Source organism: Patiria miniata, unplaced genomic scaffold, assembly GCF_015706575.1.
Source record: "Patiria miniata isolate m_02_andy unplaced genomic scaffold, ASM1570657v1 HiC_scaffold_13, whole genome shotgun sequence".
In the NCBI taxonomy this organism is placed as follows: Eukaryota; Metazoa; Echinodermata; class Asteroidea; order Valvatida; family Asterinidae; genus Patiria; species Patiria miniata.
The window spans coordinates 3,404,087-3,426,584 of NW_024037051.1; the positions used below are offsets into that span (position 1 = coordinate 3,404,087).

General features: G+C 40.5%; 1 protein-coding gene across 7 annotated transcripts; it reads right to left on the reverse strand.

The window, feature by feature from the left end:
* Window positions 1-2,854: 2,854 nt before the first annotated feature.
* On the reverse strand, window positions 2,855-19,787 carry LOC119720035 (trichohyalin-like). Of its 7 annotated transcripts, none has more exons than XM_038189551.1 (16): window positions 19,638-19,787; window positions 13,246-13,343; window positions 12,759-12,797; window positions 12,175-12,252; window positions 11,341-11,415; window positions 10,333-10,392; window positions 9,862-9,945; window positions 9,408-9,470; window positions 9,214-9,282; window positions 8,263-8,322; window positions 6,173-6,259; window positions 5,702-5,761; window positions 4,406-4,432; window positions 4,061-4,129; window positions 3,507-3,532; window positions 2,855-3,234 (listed from the first exon to the last, which is right to left on the reverse strand). In XM_038189551.1, exons 2-16 carry the CDS (start codon window positions 13,301-13,303, stop codon window positions 3,226-3,228), a joined length of 864 nt encoding a protein of 287 aa, XP_038045479.1. In that variant the 5' UTR covers window positions 13,304-13,343; window positions 19,638-19,787; the 3' UTR covers window positions 2,855-3,225. The 7 variants fall into 7 exon arrangements, with proteins under 7 accessions (XP_038045479.1, XP_038045472.1, XP_038045487.1 ...); XM_038189544.1 differs by having other exon boundaries at window positions 12,738-12,797; XM_038189559.1 differs by lacking the exon at window positions 10,333-10,392 and having other exon boundaries at window positions 12,738-12,797.
* Window positions 19,788-22,498: the final 2,711 nt, after the last annotated feature.

A 22,498-nucleotide genomic window follows, 5' to 3' on the forward strand; every position in this document is an offset into this window, starting at 1 on the left:
AAGATTGAGTACCGGTGTAGTACACCCCAACTGTGGCAACTGAGCCAACGGCTCATACATAGTTGGGTACTCCCAACTATATAGTTTGGCTATAGTGTTATACATGCCTTACTGTATGGTCAAACTATAGTTAGGACTACCCAACTGTGGATGGGCCATAATTGGCGCAGTGGCACAGTTGGGGCATAACACCGGTAATGAGGTTTGATCAGCTGGAAAGATCAGCAACTGATGAGACAAGTATCCCTCCGATCGTCTTGAAAATTCGTGACATGATGGACAATGCTAAAGGTGCACGCCATTAGTGCGTAACAATGGCGCGAGGACGAAGCCGTTCTCGCGCACGAATGGATACCGAATAGAAGGTCACCTACTCTAAGATGGACACAATCGAGTCTGAAAGTGAGAAGACACGCGGCAAGCTTCTATAGACCCCTTGCGCGGCCATTTTACACTGGGTTGCTCTTTCCCTTGCTATAAATTTTGGTCAGAATTATCTCTAACAGTAATCACCCCGTCAACATTCATGTCGGAATTTTATAATTGGTATTTTTGATGAAAATAATGATGAAAAATCACTTCGAGATGGGTAAAAACGAATGTCATGTACAACCTTTCACATTCCGGCATTTTTGTTCCTATATTGGTCTCCTTGTTCGTTCACGTTGCCACATCGCGGACTTTTCGTGAGAACGAGAATAATTATATAACGATGCGAACCTTTCCGTACCTACAGCCGATGGGTTCTAGATTTAGTCGGGCTGGCTTGAATGCACTCCTAATATCAGCGGTCATTTTAGATTTGTTTGTAAATGCTAATGAGTCTTTCAAGTTTATTCCAAAAAATGTCCATCCTAAGGGATATTTCAGTCTTCTATTTAAACGTTTCAGTTTTACCTAATGAGCGCCATTTTTTATTCCATGTTCAGCCAAGTACACCGATAGTCCACATAAATTTTCGGAAGTGAGAGGTCAATTTTTGGCACGATATTTTCTCTATCACGTCAGGTGAGTTTCCATAAATTGAGATGCAAGTTGCAATTTTACAAAGGCCCTTTTCGAGGATGGTTATCTTATTAAGAAATCACTGTGCAAAAAAATAATTGCAAATGCTAGACATTTTGCACGTTACTTGTTCTATTCAAGGGTTCCTGACGCGGCGGCCACCATGAGGGAAACTTTCAGGCTCCATTGGCACAAAGCAATCCCCGAGCGAGCAAACACATGGCGCAGTTTCATTGTGGACACCCCAAGGACTCTCTTATTGGCAATTCATGTAGCTTGATGGCCTCGTTTGGGCATTTCTTTGACCGATTGGTGTTTGTTCCAAGATGGGGATTACGTTGTTTAGATGAATTTTCCGCTTGAAAGATAAGCTCTCGGAGAAGTCAGTACATTTTGTTTGCCTTTTGAGTCACAGTTTTCCCCCTCTGGCTCCTCCCCCGATGAGAAGACCTAAATACAGCGGTCCCAGGGGCGGATCCAGGAATTTTTGCAGGGGGGGGGGGGCGGGGGGTTCATTAGCAAACAATTATGAAATGCAGACGGGTTTTTTTCTCCGGACACTTGGCCTTCGAAAACCAATAGGTAAGGAGGGGGGAGGGGGAGGAGGGCTCGGCTCGTACCATCTTTTCAATGGGGGCGCTGTTCAAATAAGACGATTATTATCACTATTGTTACAAATACATGTACATGTATAGTGTACGAGAATACATCATTAACAGTAAATTAACATCATCATTAACAGTAAATTATTTTGGGTGTCGGCATTATTTTTAATGAATTTCTATGGAATTTTTTTTTTTTGACAGAGCTGGGGAGGGGTTTGACCCCCCCCCCCCCCGATCCGTGCCTGGGCCCCGATATTACAGGCGAAAACGGATTACATGTACATGTACATGTACATATACATGTAGTCCCATCTTCGAGTATTGTCAACCAAGACAGAATCGACTCCGTGAAGGTATTGATAGGCCTGCATGTCATCACCTTCCCTGGCTTTGTGAACAAGACACAATTGGCCCAAACTTTGAATACCCATTAGGGCTAATAAAGATGCAGTTTCATTGAGGCTACTCCCAAGATCTTTGACTCGGATTTCAAAGGACCCGTGACAATTTCTGCCGTTTAGTGGCCTCAGTCGGTGGGGATTTTCTTTCGGATGAGTCGGTTTCTCGTCCTCCATAATCTCGACCCAGACAAAAAAGTGGCAAGACTTCACGGTATATTATTGCCCTAGTACATTGTGGTTGCCATGAGGCAAGTGTTATTGCACTAGCCGATACATGTAGTAGCAATAATATCATGGCGATTTTCTTTGCTTTATTTTTAAGTCTACTCGCTGCGCTTAAAATGTTAAGCCAACCAAAAACTTCGGCTTTCATTTCCTATAAAGCCAATAATACAATAACTTCAAAGCAGATGCCAACAAATAAAAACCAATCACTCAACATTTTCCCTTTACCGCTTTTATTAAACAAAATATACAGAAGAAACCTACCACCTTAGTAAAAGAATAAGTTCAGTAATTTAATCCGCGATTGACCCAGTTATTATATTCTTCGTTTGATATTTTCTTTAAAAAACATGAAACAATTAAATAGTGTAAAAGTGTCAACCAACTTTGTTGAGATTTTCTATGCATTCCGGGTAAATGTACAAAGTCACTTTGAGAAAGTAGTACAGTCGATCGACTCTCGTTAGTACAAACTCTGTTAATACAAATTCTGGTTATAACAAACATAAAGCCTTGGTCCCGACTGTGCATTTATGTGCACAATGAATGGGACTGACGTTCCTCTTAATACAAAATTCTGATATAACAAACAATTTGGCTAGGTCCGAACGAGTTTGTATTAACGAGACTCGACTGTACATCAACTTCACGTTTATTTCTTGTAACATATAGGTTTGTCTACTGAGAGGGAAATAAGTACCCAATATTGTTTGTAGTTACAAAACACTTGCAGTTTGCTTGGGAAACAGTTTGCTGAGCCAATATAACGAATACTTTAAAAGCAGAATGATTTTGGTGGATTATTTCTTACAGAGTAGAAAGTTCGCTGCTTCTGATATGTTCAGTAAAAATTGATATTTAACCGCTTGTACATGGACTTAGCCAATTTGTGTTTAACCAAATAAAATAAAAAAAAAATCAATCCAGTTTAGTGATTCGGGGTCGGTGACCAGTCTTGGATGACGTCATCGGCGACAGGAGCAGGATTGCTAATAGTCCTGCAAAACAGACGACAAAAGGGGAGGGGTGTTAATTGGTCTGATAGTCTCGCGTAATGTTATTTGTATTAGCGTATACATGTACATGTAATTAATCTGTCATGTGAAACTTGCAAATTAACAAAAACCTTATGACTGTAAATGGAGACCAATGAACAAGATTAGTTCTCCGCAAAAATAATGAGCTTTGCAAGCATTTCCGACCTATGACAATTTTTTGAGGCCTTGATCCGTTGAGTTTGTGAATGAATAGATTTGTCTTATTAACTTACCGGCTTCTCCTCAAATTCACGCTTATCTGCAAAGATTATGAATGAGAAATATTATTTAATATCAGACAGGACATTTTATCCTTTTACTCCAAAGAGCATCGGAGCGATTGTGTATACAAAGTCTTTGTAGAGTCAAGAACATTTTCCAAATATTTTTTTCTCGGTCCCAGATTCATGTCCTGACTGACCTTCATATGAAGACAAAAGTGGCGTAAGGATGCAAAATATTCTTTCCTTAAAGCCAGTTATTGAGGACTCATGAAAAAATTGTTTCAATGCATTTCAATGCAGTTTTGTGTCCAATTGTAATATATTTTGCAATTTTTCAAAAGTGATTTTGGTGACTGTTTTTTTTACGCTGATGCAAATTAAAAGGCTTTTCTACCACACTTTTGAGGTCAGCATTGTACCAGTGTCTTTGTAAATTGCTTTATAAGAGAAAGGCACAATCTAAGATGCTGGTTTTTTTTGCTACTGCAAGTTTAAAATGGTTGAAATTTTATCGGGTTTCACAAAAGGTGCGGCCGTTTGTAATGTAACTTCGCATAACTTACTCTCGCCAAGTGTGCCCTCCAAGGCACGGGTCAATGCCGCTTTCAGGTCATCCAGGCTGCGCTGCTCGGCTAAATAACGAAACAAATGTTTCTGGATCTTAATGGGTTCTTTCAGAACTCTTCTTATTTTTCCTAATTTCATATTTTGAAATATTTAATTGGAAATCGATTCACAGTGCATCATTCCTTCACCGAAATCCGGAGAGGACCGAGTATGTGTAATGATCTCGTTTGTCTGAGATCGTGATGACTGAAGGTGTGAGATAAACAAAAACCGTGGGATTTGTTGATTACCAAAAAACAAAATATAAAAATTAGAAATACTTGGGACTTTTATTGTCTTACCCTGCTCACGCTCCTCGGCCTCCACAGCTGAAAAGCAACCAAAAAGAAAGAAAGAAAAACATTGGTGTTTATAAAGGACAATTGAAAAAAGTTGGGGGAAAAACTAAAAGGGACCAACAATTCCGGAGAAATTTGGAGAAGAAAAGAGTATTTACACTTGCGCCAGTTGTCCGTTGTGGCTATCAAAGGATAAAAACCTCCAAGAATGAATCTGTTATTAATAGACATTTTGCGTTAAGGCGGAGTAAGAGGACAATAGCATTGTTTCCTTGGATAGGCATGGGCAAACGTTTTCTGCATTTATTAATAAATAAAAAAAACAAACTTATCACCCCCCCCCCAAATTTTCCCCGGCCAACAAAAGTGCCCCTCTCGTGGTTGTCAATATGCCCCTTCGAGATGAAACTGCCCCTCCTACGCACACGTATGAAAGCATGTGATCGCACTATTGTCTCCTCTCTTGTAATGAAAAACTGCCCCTCGAAAGCACAAATACCCCTCTCGCAACACTGCCCCCTCTTAAGATAGAAAACTGGCCCCTAAAAAATAAAAGTGCTCTTTCGCGATAAAAAAAAATAATCTCTCCACACAACCACCGTTTTAAACTTCTGTCCACGGATCACAAGAAGGCAAGTGCTTTTTTTTCAGCAACACGAAATTGAATCACATAGGGATGTGTGTCAATTGTTCTCGTTTTGCTGAAATAACTCACACCGGTTTATGTGATCCGTTGACAGAACTTTAAAACGGTTATGTTTAAAATTCCTCAACTTAAAAAGTGCATAAGTGATTTGAATGATTCTTGTACGAAAAGAAAGCTTATGAATACGGCTTTCATATCCTAGATTTCGAAAGTGCTACATGCAGAACTTCACTAAAATAATAGTCCCGACATTTTGGTTTCGCTTTTTTTGACTCACCCTGTACACGACTAGGTATCAAGAAACACAAAGAGCAAGCCTAAGGTGGACAACGGATTCATAATGTGTTCCTCGTCATATAGGTTCATAGCGAAATGAACGAGACCAAATTCTTTTCTTCCGCTTTCACACCGACGGAAGGTTCCCCTTTTTCCCGAGCAAGTGTTCCTTTTTGGTGTTGCCCCCAGTTTGAAAAGCGTTCCGCCGCCCCTGACCAGAGCACTGCCTCATGAAGTCACATCAGTAAAAACACTTTGCTTGATAAACACATAAGATGACCACAAAGCGCTTTTAAAAATGAGCATCGTTTACTGCGCTTTGGGAAGGTAGATTTTCACGTGTGTTTTATTCTTTATTTAGGTCTACTCGGGCTTACCCTGGGCACGTTTCTCTGCAGCCTCTCTCTCAAGCAAAGCCTTACGCTGCTCTCCGTCATCTGTGGGAAGTTACACATAGATAAATAAATTCCGAAGAATGTTGTCTAAAGTCGAGTTGGCCCCATGCCGTTGGACAGCTTTTAGGCAGTCTCGGTAGGACATTAACCCTAACTCCCCAGCATGATTTACTAGGAACCATACCCATCCTGGCAAATTCCAACACCCTATGGGAAACTGCACACACTGACCTTGATGGAGGCGTGCCCATCCCAATGTAAAAGACTGTCAGTTTAGGGGTACTGTACCCATCCTGACAGATTCCAACAAAACATGCTGTTGAGGTTTGATGGGTCGAGTTATGTTAATGAATTTCGGTTCAAGCAGAACAACAAAAGCACCCAGAATTACTGAAACGGAACAGAAACCCTTCAAGTGTTTATAAGAGGCCACCTTTGATCTATCGGACTCACCACGGGCAAGTTTGTCCTCCAGAGCACGGATCAGCTCGGCCTTCAAGTCATCCAGGCTGCGCTCCTCGGCTTCTTCGACTTCTTCGACTAGATACAAATTCACATATTAAAGGGAAAATACAATATTTGCAAACATCAAAAAATAAAACTACCAAATCATTTTGAAATACCTTGCTGGACTGTTAGTGAATGACAGTGTAAAGCATCCTGTAAAATCATGGCACCTGGTATACTGTCATTTTCAAGAAAAGTGGTATTTTGTATCAATTTACAACGCTGATCGGCCGATCAGCGTTGGAAAAAACTGGCTTTTTTTTCAAATACTGGCCCCAGTTGACCATCGCACTTGTTTGCAATCGATTACACACCTATGAACGGGTACAAGCCAGCTGGACTGGTTCCCTGACCTTACAATTCCCCAATATATGTAAACTGCTCTGTTTCTTCTTAAATGGAGTCAGGGAACCAGACTACAGGAAAATGATCGTTTTTCTTGGTTTTTATAGCATTTTCGAACCCAAAACCTCAAAAAAGTCAGTGTAACTATATTTGCTATATATTTCCAACCCTCCAATTCCATCCATTTCTGAAAATTACAGCTAAAGCGAATGATGTATATTCCCGTTAATACACTGCGTGATATTCAGCATTTCAGTACAAACCCACAGAATTGTTTTCGAGACATCCAAACTAATCTCGAATTCAAGGAACCGAAAGTGCGTATAACAGAATGATAAATTCAGAGAAAAAATATTAAAATCACACTATATTGCTCCTATTTTGATTAATAATAGCTTATATACGGCTAAGAATGATTATTTCTCAACACAATGCTGTTTCCCTATTTCTCATTAATTTCGCAAAACTACATTCAGAGATATAGACCACGTTGTAGCCGTGTCCTTCGCAATTCAGCATACCAGCTGCGAGTAAGGATGATTAGCCTCCCAAATTATTATTATATCATTATTGGTATTATAGATATAGACAGTTAATTGAAAGGGACGATAATCAATCTCAAATTGGCCAAAGGAGAGATTGCCGGCATGTTCATCTCCTTTATCCACTTTGCAGCAAATTGGATAACATTACATGCCATTCCTTTAAATTATCTGTCTGTATCTCTCTGGATGATGTATCGAAACGAGAAAGGGAAAACAGCATTGTGTTGAAAAAAATAAAATAATCATTCTTTAAGCGTATGTATTATTAAACGAAATAGCAGATTTTTTAAATATTTTTGTTTCACTGAATGTATCTTTTTTTTTATACACAAAATATGCACAATATATTCAACTGTCGTTTTATTTGAAACTTTGAGGAGTTATGACTGACTTGACAATAACACCGAAAACGTTTTTAAAGTATTTTATTTTGAAAATTAGCAACCTGTTCAAGGCCAAGTCAAAAACAAGCGGAACCCAAACCCCAAATATCATATTTCTCATTTTGAAAATATGTAGCTCAAAAAAATAACAATGACTCGAAAGCCAATTTTCTAAGCTACTTTTAGATGTAAAAAATACTGAAATTGCTCAATCTGTTCATAGAATATCACCATTAAAACACAAGGACCCTTAGACCTCTTTCGTCCAAAAAATGCGATCAAGAATCGTCGACACAATTGTCTTCAAACATGACCAGCGATAAAACCTCAATTGAAAAGTTGAAATTATTCAACAAAGTCCTTTTGCAGGCCCGTATTTTAAAAAAGTGGATTTTATAAATCATATTGTTTGCCTAATTATTTGTTAATAAAGATATTGTGTACTACATTTGTTGACAGTTGTTGAAGCAAGTGTTCTGTGTCATTTTCTGTGTTTATCCATACAGTCAGAATACACAATATTTTTTTGTGACGAAACAGGTTTTATAGGGCCATTGCGTTTAAATGGCGATAAACTTTGAACGGATTGAGCAATTTTAGTATTTTTTCATCGAACAGTAGCTTATGAAATTGGCTTTTAAGTCATTATTTTGGTGCTACATTTTTTTTTTTAAATATGCAATACTTTTTTTTTGGGGGGGGGGGTTGGGTTCCGTTTTTTTGTCTCACCTCGTAGCTCCAAGTATCAGCGTTATGAACTTACCCTGGGCACGTTTCTCTGCAGCCTCTCTCTCAAGCAAAGCCTTACGCTGCTCTTCCTCATCTGTAGGAAGTTACAAAAGGTTAAATAAATACCAATTATTTTTTTGGAATTCCTTAATTTCTCACATGTTAGCTCAAGCATATTCACAATATCAAAAAAAAAAAAAGCAAAAAGAGAACAAAACAACCTCAAGCGCTATATTCCTCGAACCCATGGCCGATTTGGACTACTTTGGAACACGGGGCGTTTTTTTTTTGCAATTTTAAATGTGCATTTTTTTGCTTGAATTATTAGGATCGTCTTTTGTTTTCTCATTTTCCAGACAAGGATAACTGCAGATATTCGTTTAATGGACCGCGTATTGTTTTGCAGCATACATTGTATTTTAACCAATCACATCATACACTCTAACACGAATACTTATATTTATCACTCTGTTTGGATGGAAGACACTCGTTATCTCGTAGTGTTTTCCCTTCAATTAAACTTATCCGAACCAACAAAAAATATTGGATGAAAACGGACATGGGTTCGAACCGCAGATCTTGCGATCCATAGTTCACTCCGCTATCCACTAGGCCACTGTGGCAGCTCGACGAAAGCCGTTCTTTGAAATGCTTTAATATACATGCATGACTAAGTGATAGCAATGGTGTGACGTCATTGTTATTTTCTTATAAATAAACATCAAACTAGCTGAATAATCATGATCCATTGACGATGTGTGCTGCAGATAAAAACACCGCTATAACGGACCCTTTAAAATCAAAATGAAAGCAAGAGTAAATTTTGCCTAAAGTCGAGTCGGCACTGCAGCTGTTCGACTGCTGGGTAGTTAGGCAGTGTAGTTCCGATTTTCGGTTCGAACCAAAAAAAAAACCATCCAGAATTATACCGAACAGAAAGCCTTCTAGTCTTAATGAGAGACCGCCTTTGATTCATCGGACTCACCACGGGCAAGTTTGTCCTCGAGAGCACGGATCAGCTCGGCCTTCAAATCTTCCAGGCTGCGCTCCTCGGCTGAAATACAAAATGACAAAGGAACACATTATAAATCTACGCCATAAAGTTATTGGGGGGGGGGTAGGTGCACACTAGCTACTTGATAACATTTTTGCCGGGGCTGGGCAATCTTTTCTGCTTACTCGCTTCTTGTTCCTCTGGAGCCGCCTCCTGGACGAAAGCACGCTGGAAGTCGGTTTCCTCTTCTGGAATGACAAACCCAAAACATCAAATTAGGTTTTGCTCTTCACCGATGTATAAACACATATATACTCGGGGTTACCTTCCGAGTAAAAGTTTAAAAAAATCACTCGGGTGGGACTCGAATCCACGACCTTCCTGCTTTCTAGTGCAGATGTCTTACCACTCGACCACCGAGCTAACGGGATTGGTTGGCTTGTTCGAATCTGATGTACATGAACATAGCAGCGGGTACCGCATTAACTATTCATAAGATGACATTTTGCGTCGGGGTGATGTACATGTAAATCAAATTAGGTTTTGCCCTTCACCGACGTATAAACACTGTATACTCAGTGTGTTACCTCCCGAGTGAAAATTGGAAAAATCACTCGGTTGGGTATCATGTCTGCTTACCCGCTTCTCGTTCCTCTTCCTGTTGAGCCACCTGCTGTAGAGTCTCCTGCTGGAAGAAAGCACGCTCGAAGTCGGTTTCCTCTTCTGAAATGACAATCCAAAAACATCAAATTAGGTTTCGCTCTTCACCTATGTATAAACACATATATACTCAGTGTTACCTCCCGAGTGAAAATTGGAAAAATCACTCGGGTGGGACTCGGAACCCACGACCTCCTGCTTTCTAGTGCAGACGTCTTTAGTTACCACTCGACCGCCGAGCTAACGGGATCAGTTGGCTAGTTTGAATCTGATGTACATTTTGTACATAGCAGTTAACAATTAGCAGCTGCATTGTTATCGATGACAGGGAATCTTGTTTTGGTGCCTGATAAAACCGATTTTTTTAATCATTTATTCCAAATAAAGTCTTCAAAATGGGAAGGTCGGAAACAATTCTCTTTTTTTTTCAGGTCATCATTTTAGGCTCACCCTGATCACGTTTATCTTGAGCCTCTTCCTCAAGGAAATCACGCTGCTCGTTCTCCTCTTCTGAGAAGAAAAGAAGAAGAAGATAATTTTGATAATTTGTCCGATTAGAAAGATGATCAGTAATGTTTAATAATGAAAGAAGAACTGGACATAAAGCTATAGAGGCGAGAGTATTTCAAATTAAAACAGTGTGCTCCATCGTGTGCATGATGTTAGAAAGCACTCTAAAAACTGTGTGAAGCAATTAAACACAATTTTGCTATCACTTTTTAAACATGTTTGGAAGCTAAACATTTGCTAAATTCCTACACTTCAAGTTTCAATTGCCAAACACTACTCATCTTTACTCTAAACATGTTCAGTATTTAAACGTGTTTACAAACTCATACCGAGAAAGTGTTTAGAAACAGTTTTATTGAATGTACACCCGATTCCACACCTTCACAATCACCCGTATCAAAAGTCACAGATTAAAATAAAATAGCGCACACGGAAATATTAATTCTGTATGTCAGATCTAACATAATTATTGAAAGCGACTCAGTGCACCCAGTTAGTTTGAAAGCATTTTAAACTTAAGCAATGAAGCGTTAAGACGCCCTCTGGAGACGGCCTTTGCGCACAGTGCAAAAATTGAACATTGTTTTCTAAACCCTTTCTTGCTATCAGTTTTTTTTTTATATATGTTTAAATACCAAACATGTTTAGAGTAATTTTGATTTGATCACATGTTTAGCTTCTAAACATGTAGGTGATAGCAACACAGCTTTCAAAGAGCATCTAACGGAAATCATAACAATCGGAAAAAAAATAGTCGGGTCAGGTTATATACTTCTGAATTGAGCAATTTACTGTAGCCCACAAAAGCGCGTGGACACGAACGTACATGTATTTGAAAACGGCATTGAAATCACTGTGAGTTTCTCTAATAGGTGCCTGCCAGACCGAATTCACAGTTTTATTATTAGGAAAAAGGCTTTGTTGCAAGTTTCAATTTATGCTACTAACCATTGCCAAGTTTTTCCTCCAAAGCACGGATCAGCTCGGCCTTCAAGTCATCCAGACTGCGCTCCTGGGGCTTAGCTATTCGTGTAAATAAATCCATTTGAAATTACCAGTCAGAGATGAATTGCATAGCCCATTGAAAAAGAATCCCATACATTGACAGGCTATTAAACTTTTCCCTGCAGTGACCTATCAGCCAGCAGAAAGCGATAACATGTCCTACTAAAAGTCAGCAGGAAATTTTGATCCATTAAATCAAACTTTGATGCGATTTTGCACATCCCTTTTAGGAAGTTACCCTATACATGTACAGTTTACAGATTTGTCAAATGATGACGATCAATACTCTTGATTAATGAAAGGTGTAGTGGACCTATATAGGGGGAGAGGGTATTTCCAAATGATTAATTATTCCATCGTGCCGCTAGTTCTGCACTTGTCTGCATAACAGCAGCCAGAGAATTGGGTTCCAGTGACAGAATTAAATCAGAAATTGAAAATAACAGCACGCAGATATCATAATTCTGTATTTCAGGTCCAACTTATTTTTTGAAAGAAAATAAGTGTGCCCAGTTTGGAAAGCATTTTTAATCAAAAACATCATGAGGTTTAAGACGCCCTCTAGGTGGCCATTGCGCAAATAACTGAAAGCATCTCCCTTCCGTTTTCGGACTACTGAATTAAGAACAGCGTATAAAACGAATGGACAGGAAACTAATAACAACGGCGACATTGAAATCACTGGTCATTGTTAATAAAAAAATACTGCCAAAACGAATTTACAGTTTACAATTAGGATATGATACTATTAATGCGCAAGCTTCATGTTATACTTACGTGCGCCAAGTTTTTCCTCCAATGCACGAGTCAGCTGGGCCTTCAGGTCCTCCAGGCTGCGCTCCTGGTGTTCCTCAGCTAATCGGATAAATAAATAGATAATCAGTTGGAGATGGATTGCATATCAGATGGGAAAAGACAACAGGCAACCTGAAATCTTTGTGCTGTATTTTGTTTATGCAGTGATAATGAATCAGCTATAAGCAAAAATTGGGGGCATACCCCATGTTCCCCAAAATCTATGTTCCCCAAAACCCTTAGGGTCAGGGGGGTTAGGGTTGGGGTACTTAGGTATTGGGAAACGTATGCACCCAGTAACATATATCTGTGTACAGTTTATCCTTATGACCGAGGACTGGGGAGGATTACCAGTGGAAAACATCGAGGGCCTGAAGCCAGAGTCCTCGGTAGTATCATTGTTCAAACCTTGTTGGATATGCCACGATGAGGAAGTTACATTGTACGGTTCAATCAGGAAGGGAAAAAAGTGGGTACTGTATATTTCATTGGCAATGGCAATTGAATTAAAAACAGATTTGTTATGGACTAAATACATAAAATACATTGGTTTTTTTTCTTCTTGCCTTGTCCCAATTGCTGAAGGTCTCGGGCAAACTCATCCTCTAAAACAAAACAAGGAAAAGTGACCGCGTTAATTCAGTATGCACTCACTGTTATGAACTTGAACATTGCAAGACCTACCCCAAAACACAAACGCTTTTCAAGTCCATTTATGGGCATAATTTCAGTATGACAAATAACGCATAGCCTAAATCGATTCCTTGCAATGCAAAACCAAAATTTACATTGTTTGCATTGTTAAATTTAGGTTAATTCAGGGCAAGTGTCAGTAAATTCGGACTTTTTTGTTCACAAGTTTATGGGAATGTCTCACAAAGGTACGGAAAATCGGAATTACTTTTGTCGTTAGCATTTTAAGGCGTGGCCGACACGATACGGGGGCGCTATTCGGTTGGGGTAACATACGAAGGACTTCACCCAAATCAAGCAGCGCCCTCTTGTGTCTGCCATGCCTCAAATGGGCGAATTAAATTGTTTTGGTTTCCTTACCAAGTGGGAAGGCGCAAGCCAGCCCGATGCACAGAGCAATGAACACAAACGTCTTCATTCTGGGGATCTCGTTCGGTGTTGGAATCGACGTGTAAAACCTGTGGAAATCAATATCAAGAAAATGTAATAATTCAGGATATAGACATGTGGGTTGACAATGCTACCAGTACGCCCTCAACTTACATAAGTAGTGCATTATTGGATTTAGTTTGAACCCATCCTAAATCTCTTCATAACCGGATAGCTATTCTTGAAGGATACATGTTGCATTTGCTTTGGGTTCAAATTAAACAAGAAGTGTTTGGTCTTTTTCCACAACGGCAGCATTTCGATCAATCTTTCAATTTCTAGATTTGTTGTACAGGGCGTTACAAAAAAGGAAACCCAACTTCAAAGAATGAGTATGGACAGACGATATGTTTGCTGGCTATAAAACTGGTATCATCTGAAAGCGTAATCTCTTTGCTTTTCAATGATACTATGTTTAGGTCAGTTTCTGAGTCATGCATCACTGAGTATCATTGTCTTGAAAACTGGTTGCAAAAATGCAGTTGGTTCACTTTCACAAAAAAACCCACTGGGCACGGTGTGCCCATTGTTACGAAAATGTCTGTGAAATGGCTTAAATGTTGGCAGATTGTTTTGAACGTGGCTTGGTCAAAACGAGAAATTCATGACAAACAATAAAATTCAGTTTTGAAACCAACCCGACTTGTTTTGTTTTTTTGTTTCTTTTTATGCACTCGTGTCTTCTTCTTGAATACTTATTCTCATGCACACCATGCCTTTTGTGTTTGACATGAAGTGAACCAACTTCAATTTAGCATCAAAATCTCATGATGCATGACCCTGGAAATGTAAACAAGGTATCATTGAAAAGCATAGAGATTACGCTTTCAGATGATAACAGTTTTATAGCCAGTAAACATTCAGTCTGTCCATACTGGTTCTTCAAAGTTGGGTTTCCTTTTTATTGAAACACCCTGTACAGTTTTTTTTTTTTACCTGATTTTTTCAGAGTTGTAACGAGTCACTGATTTTTGTGACTCGAGTCGAGTCGAGTCATTTTAAAGAAGTGACTCGAGTCGAGTCGAGTCATTAGGTCAACAAGGTCGAGTCGAGTCGAGTCGAGTCACAGAGTGTGGTCGAGTCGAGTCGAGTCGAGTCAAGTACTTAGCTCGAGTCAATTCGAGTCACAAATATTTGAACACTAAATTACAATAAAAAGCAACAAACACAAGAGAGAAAGAATACAAGGCACCAGTCTATTACGGAAATCCAAAGACATAAAGTATGCTGTATGGTACCCAACCAACAGTTTCCATTGCTAGCTCACGTCACAGATAAGAAGATGTGAAACTTCGGTCTTATAACTGGTTTGGCTTCGGGTCTAGATTTTGTTGTTCGCTGATCGCTGACAACGTTAAAACCTAATTGCATTATACAAAACTGTTTCTGGTTATTTAAAGGTGGGCCCGTCCGTATCCATTTTTTTGTGTGAAATGGGGACATGAATTTAGCCAGCGTTCCACCAAGAACTTCAAAATCGCCCGAAACCAATGATGAAACCACGGATTGAGAAATGCGTTTTAAGTCTGGTTCCGGGTTTAGCATTACATGCTATAGAACCACAAGGTGGGAGTCCGCGACACGGTGTATGTTTGTTGTTTCATTATGGAGGAAGGAAACAGACTGCCGCTGTATATAAACGTACATTATTCGCGAACATTAACGTGACGTGAACAAAAACTGGCAACGCGAACGGCGCAGCGTAAGTCATTGCAAATATTTTTCGCAAGTAAGTTTTGCTTTTATTTTGGGACTCGAGTCTTATTAACCTTCCTCGAGTCGAGTCGAGTCATTCTGATGAGGGACTCGAGTCGAGTCGAGTCATTTGCTCGCAGTGTCTCGAGTCGAGTCGAGTCATTTACCCGTCGGGACTCGAGTCGAGTCGAGTCGCCAAAAAATGTGACTCGAGTCGGACTCGAGTCGAGTCATTGACTCGAGTCATTACAACTCTGGATTTTTTTGCTTCAAATGTCGGCTGATGACTGCAAATGGTGCCCGACTAAACTTAGTGCAAATATATGGGAGTCCAGAGAGGCCACATAAAGCTTATTCTCGACCATAACCCCATCTAAAAACACGTTAAAATTGTGCAGCAGCAGGATTCCAGTCAAACCAGTGGGTTTGGCGGTTTTGAGACATCATCTTTCGTTGAAAAAAAAACTTTTTCATTTTGCCGACGCGCATGGCTACGGCGACGCGCGCGCATACCAGAAACCGGAGACTTTATTTTTTGGCCTAAACAACCGCACTAATGAAAAGAAGTTCGCTAATTAGTCCCACGCACATCCGGAGTATGTTTGGACTGCGAATTCGTAACTACCGGATTTGCGTGCCAAATGAATAACTCCCATTTAATTTGTTTACCTGTATTTGCTATTGTTGTTTGTGCATGCTGCCGGGGCAATAATTGCCAGTCATTAATTAGAGATATTGATAAACGAGCCGATCCAATTAAATTTGGCTCTAGATGGGCGTTTAGGCCCCCCAAAAGTCTCCGGTTTCTGGTATGGAGCTTGCCCCAAAAGTGGTGAAGCGACGCGGCTTTTTTTTAATTTTTTACTTTGTTTCCTTCAAATGTCGGCTGATGACTGCAAATGGTGCCCGACTAAACTTAGTGCAAAATGTATTGGAGCCAAGAGAGGCCACATAAAGCTTATACTCGATCGTAACCCCATCTAAAACACTTTAAATGTGTGCAGCAGCAGAATTCCAGTCAAACCAGTGAGTTTGGCGGTTTTTTGACATCATCCTACATTGATTTTCTTTTTTTTTCAATTTTGCCGACGGGCATGGCTACGCGGCGACGCGCACGCATACCAGAAACCGGAGACTTTTTTGACCTTAGCTAGGTTGCGAACTTGCGATGTTATTGTTAGCAGGCATGTCTTCGTGCATGACTTATTTTCGTTCGGTGTTGGGTGTTAAACCAACCCCCTACCCGTAGATCCGCATACCTTATCGTCTAACAGTCATTCAAAAGCTAAATATAATCTCCGGGACAAAACTATTCGGATCCACATGTAACAAATAGATTTACTTTATAAAGGAGGAAAAATAAAGCAGTTTTGAGCAGTTTGGAGCTAGAAAGCATTCGGATAGCTCAAACCTCCGCCAAGGCTAAACAAGTTGCCTCCATATTGCCAGTACATCGGGGCCGTATCATAAGTCCGGCGCCTCATAAGTCTGAAATTATGAGACGTCGGACTTATGAGGCATAAAATTGATTTATTCCACCTCATAGGTCCGACGCCTCATAAGTCCGAGGCCTCATAAGTCTGAACTTATGAGACGTCGGACTTATGAGGCATAAAATTGATTTATTCCACCTCATAGGTCCGACGCCTCATAAGTCCGAGGCCTCATAAGTCCTCCGTTGGAAAAACCGAGGCGTTAATTCTCGGACTTACGAGGTGTAGGAGCTATGAGGCGTCGGGGCTATGAGGCGTCAGACTTATGAGCGGACCCCAGTACATCCATAAGAAATACTCGCATGGACTAGCATATAATAGTGCACATTGCATGTGCTGGTTCATTGACTTGTGGGGTTAGATTAGGTGCCCACACAAATCTGCTCCCACAGAGCGATCTAGTGAAAGTTTTCCATAATTTTATGATGGATGACAAATCCTACAACTGTACAATCTGAAACAAATCCTGCATCCAGACGCAGATCCCAATCACTTCCACAATCTAATCGACTTGTGTACCAAGGACACCCCAAACATGTTTTCGTGAAAATGCGTCCATAATTTTTTGAGTTATCTAGTTCACAGACAATTCAACTGTCCGACTAACCAACGCACAAACCAAGGCCAGTGAAACATAACCTCTTTAGCGGAGGTAATTAATGGCAGAAAACAAATCCTTTCCGAACAGAGCATCCATGTTTATTCACAGACAGGTCTCTGGAGTGCTCTGAAACGTGCAAAACTAAATCAGGCCCACTTTACTCACACTTCAGCCAGCAAATTTCGACAAACATTCCACAGGGGCAAAGAAAATGTCCTCAGTATTTCACCAACCAAGTTTGCAGACTCAATTCAATTTTAAAAGAGACATTTCTTCAATATTTTGCACATGAGAGGGAAGTCAAGTGATTTCAAAATGGCGCTATAGACACTAGACTGGTACATGTCCAACCATGGTCCAACTATTTGAAAAGACTGACCCCTTCATTCAGTGTCAATAGTTTGGTGGCTTGACTATGGAGAAATGTGTAGTAAATTGAGATTACAATGTAGTTCCCGCTTCATGCCAGTTTCTTAAATTCTTTTGGCATGGTTGATTGATGCAGTACTGAAGCTGTGTTGGACTGGTTGTTTTAGGTGCCAGTTTATTTTCTTGTTTTGCATGTTTTCAATACCTTAAGTTTTGGGACTCTCATACACAGTATTGAGAGTCCCAAATTTTCGGACTTGTTTATTCCCATCGCGCTAAAGACAACCAATAGACATTCACGAGGAAACCCTTTGGATCGTGTTCCTCGAACCCCGTTTTTGTTTAAATTGTAAACTGTTAAATAGGATGGTGCCATTTAACTATTTTATGATGGAAGTGCATTCCAAGCCTTACTTTCGATTTTGTTTTAATGTGGCTGAAAACTTCAGGGTAATAGTCACACTGATACTAAACTATTCATCAGAGTAGACCGGTATCGCATTGTAATGAACTCTTATCATTTCATTGCTTTCATTTCTAGCCGTAAATTCCAAAAATGACGAGTTTACCTCGCTTTCAATTCAATATGGTCGACTCGTATAAAGTCTGTTGTCAAAGGTTCGTTGCGCATCGTGCTAAGCTTGCTTGGGCGCGACGTACGCAGCGTAGCGGAATCTCAATAGAACGAGGCCATGATGCCAACAAAAATGCTCAGAGTCAGGAACATTTTAGGTTATGAAAGGAATTCCTTGAGCGAGCCTCTTGAATAGCTGAGCTTTTGAATAACTACCTGATGCAACTGAGGGGTACATCCCAGTAAATAGCCCAAATATCCATCCGCCGAGCTCATGAATAAAAGTTATACATTTGTATACTAACATTATTCTGTATTAGAGAGTTCCGAGAGCCATGGAATTGGAGAATAAGAGATATGACCATGAACCTCTTGCCCAGACTTGGGACTTCCCAATTCAGGAACATTTTGGACGCAATCAATATAGGGCCCGAAATTGGCGTTATTTAGCCATGTTGTGGAGTGATCCATTTTCAAGATGACTACTTTACCAGTTTTAGAAACATCACTTGTTTGAAGGAGTTAATTGTCTGCTTTGGATGAGTATTTCTCGAAAAGTCAATAGTCAACCCACCAAAAATTGAAAAGGAGATGAAAGACCACCATCGTTTTTCTGTGCAGCCTGAGCAACTGTGAGAGTTCTGAGTATTTTTTTGAAAGAATTTGGGGATTAAAAATTACCGTTGCAACCTAACGCCACTTCATATCAGCGACTGTGTAGTCTGTGGATAGTATCTCCCACATCCGATAGAACATTTTCTAGGCGTTTCCTAACAAAATTGGAAATGTTTCTCAGTCCCAAATTCATGTCTGATCATCATTTTTTTGCAATGAATGCATAGCCTTCATTGAGATGTTACATTTATATGAAGAAAACTTGGCGTCAGGTTGCAACATTGTACATGTACTTCCAAAATTTGCCCTGGGAACCCCCTTGGTAAAATATGTTGCATCCAACCGCCACTTGTTTTCATCATACCATCTCAACGAAGGTCAGTCACCGCCCAAAAAAATGTTGAAAGGATTATGAAATTAGGACTAAAGAAACATTCCCAATTTTGTTGGGAAATAGGTTGGACAATTTTGACTGCATAGAGTTGGCACACAAACGCTGAAGTTGCGTCTGGATACTACATTCTTTCAAAAAAATAAACGCATTACAATGACCGCACTCACGATTTCTAAGTCTTAATTTATACACTACCATCAATTTGGTGTCTAAATATCTCATTATCTTTATAGGTAGTTTTAACATTAACTTTTTTTCATTCACTCCGTACATCTTAAGCCCAAACAAGACAAATACAAGACTAGTGTATTGACTACCAGCTCGAGGGCGTGGCAACTAAATTTCTGATGCCATTGCACAGCCGAGCACGAAGTAGCCAATGTGTAAAAAGACGGGCCAAGTTTAAAGCGCACTTTGCTCCATATGGTACCAGAAAGTTTTTTTTGTCTAGCAGAAACTGATCAGGATCTGACTGAAATCGTGGTTTATCTTATCAGTTATAAAACCGGCATTAGAAAGGAATTTTGTATGATTAGAAAAGGTGTTTTGTATAAAGTAATATAGGTTTTGTATAACACTCACGATACGGGTTGGGGTCCAGCGTAGGCGAGTTCCACAGTACAAGCGGTTGTTTTCGTCAGTCTACCTGCGCTTCACAATGACGAGAACCTTCGCTCACATAAATCCTATGATAGTTCAGCCTACTACGCTTGAATGATTTGGAGGAAAAACCCGTGGGTAGTTATACCGAACTTTTATTCCGCCAACAATACCCTTTATTGTTGATACCATAATGCCCTCCGTTCGCATAAACCGCACACATATACCTCGGGCTAAAGTACCTTCACTGTTGGAGGGACAAATCCTATGACGTCACGACCGACGCTTTACCCATGCGCAGATTGCCAGAAAAGACCCGCATGAAAAGTCCGAACGTTCGATGAGGTTGATTCATGCTTTTAGCTATTCACGAGTCACCTTCGGCCGCGATTCACTGCTATTGTCATGCAAAAATAAATCTGCGTTGACAGTCCTTTTATTACACCGGAATGAAAGAGGTGGATTTCAAGCTAAAAAAGAAGAAGACATGTCCAGGTTAACGCAAGAAATGTCTGCATTTTGGAAATAGTTTGCGTGTTCAAACCCACACGCTATTTAGTTTTTATGGAAGCCCTACACTTGTTCTTATCAAGTTTTGTTGTTTCTTGAAGACGAAAGTGAACAAGATTGGGTCTCCGCTTTCTTATTTCAGTACTAGTGAACCGCTTTGATTAGCTATACTAACAGCGCCAATCACAGTGTATTTTTTGGTATGGAATACATAGGCCTACACCACGCATATTCTCTTTTTCTTATGACCGTGTCAAAATCTGAGGGTTAAAAAGTGCATGGTGTATACCGTCTGGTCTCATGCATGATCAAACTTTCGTTGACTGTCTAGTTATTACTTCCTCGGTACAAAATGTACAGTCTGTTCCCGACTGTGGATTGGGGGGGGGGGTACAAAATGTACGGTCTGTTCCCAACGGTGGATGATGGGGGGGGGGGGGTGACCCAGGGCGTAGCTACCATAAAACAAGTTTGCGCCCCAAGACGCCCCCCCCCCCCCCCCCCCAATTTGGCATCCGAAGAAAAGCACATCCATATACATGTACCATGCTTAGCTGGAAGAATATCAAGTCCCTTTTTTTCCGCGATTTTGTGGGTATTTATATCGAACCTTTACCATTTTTTTTTTGCGAGTGCCTGTTTATTGTAACGTCCCATGGAAAGTAAATAGCGGTAGTTATTGTCTAATGTAGCCATGATATACGTTTTGAACAGCGCCCCCATAGGAAGATGGTGTCCAGCCCCCCCCCCCCCCCCCATATGATTTTACGGAGGGCGGATGTCCGGCGAAAACAAACCTGTCTACCTTTCAGCACGGATGAAACTTGGGCGCCCCTCCATTGTAACCTCAAGTCCCCCTCCCACACGCCCCCCCCCCGCACACTCGGATGAGAACCCTTGTTCACCGCTGCGTGGACCATTGTCCCGCCCCAAACGAACCATTTCATTATTTTTATTTTTGTAAAGTCACCTTGCAAAAAAGGAACCCACTGCGTACACTTGGCTCTGTGGATAACGGGTTATATACTCAGACTAGGCGGAGCCATGGTCTATAATATTTGAGCAGATCGCACAATTATTGTGCAAGACAACCGCATCTTGACCTCTAGATTTTGACCGGGCGCTTTCTATATTGGGTCTTCGGTCATTCACCCGTTGTCGAGCAATAGACATGAATAAAAAACACCTAGACACAGCAACTGGTCAAGCGCTGTGTATGGGGTGTATGACAAAACACTATACATTTGAATGAATTGACCAATCAAAAGTTTAGTCCTGCTTAGGGCATGAAATGACGCCACAACTTAGTAAAGAGGACTCCGATTGGCTGAGGCGCGAGATCGCATAAATCTACATGCTTCGATGTATCAGACGTTACACATGAGTGGCTCCGTGGATAACGGGTGATACTCAGACTAGGATCCTACATGGCCCTGAATTTTCCAAGGAAACAAAGTTGCTCATTGAAGACCGTCTTCTGCTCAGTGTGGCATGATGATACGGGACCATGCCATGAAAAGGAGAAGAGGAGGGGGCTTTCTTGTCATCCAGGGGCTTAGATTTTAAGTAGCTTCTTTCGATTGTAGCAAAAGGGGGAAAGACTCATCCAGCTTTAACACCATTGTGTTATACGTACAAAGCGAAATGCTTCGGATGACTGCGCAGCAGGAGGAGCCAATGAAATCGCGCCACGCGTTCTTCTTAATTCACCAAGGAACAAATAAGCCTAATGCTGCACTAAGAAAGTCACAACACATCTCTCAAGGTTTTGTATTTACATAGAAACATTAAATCACATTGCAGCTGCGCAAGCCTTTCACTGATGACATGCTGAGCTCAATTCCCAATTAAGTTGCTTGATAGGCTTCTTGAATCTGGGTTTTGTTTGTGGCAGTCAAATTCTGTAATGGCACCAAGTTCTACGCAAGCCCGTTTCATCAGCGCGATGACTCCGTCATGTATCTTTTTTTTTGTAGACAATGTGTTTTGGAATTGAGTTTGAGTTTCATCTCTTATAGTCCGATCACGATGTCTGATCCAAAGTTGTAATAACAAGTCACTGAAGTTTGTGACTCGATCGAGACAAGTTGAGCCATTTTCAGGAAGTGATTCGCGTTGAGATAGTAGGTCAAGAAGGTCGAGTCCATTCGAGTCGAGTCACGCGTACAGTGTGTGGTCGAGTCAGTCAAATTTATGCTCATTTCGAGTCACTGACATTTGAACGCAAAGTACAGAGTAGAAGGAACACATGCACCAGTTTATTAAGAATATTTAAAATATGCTGGAAATTATAGACCGCTTTTGATGGACGTTTCTACCAAAGATCAAAAGTT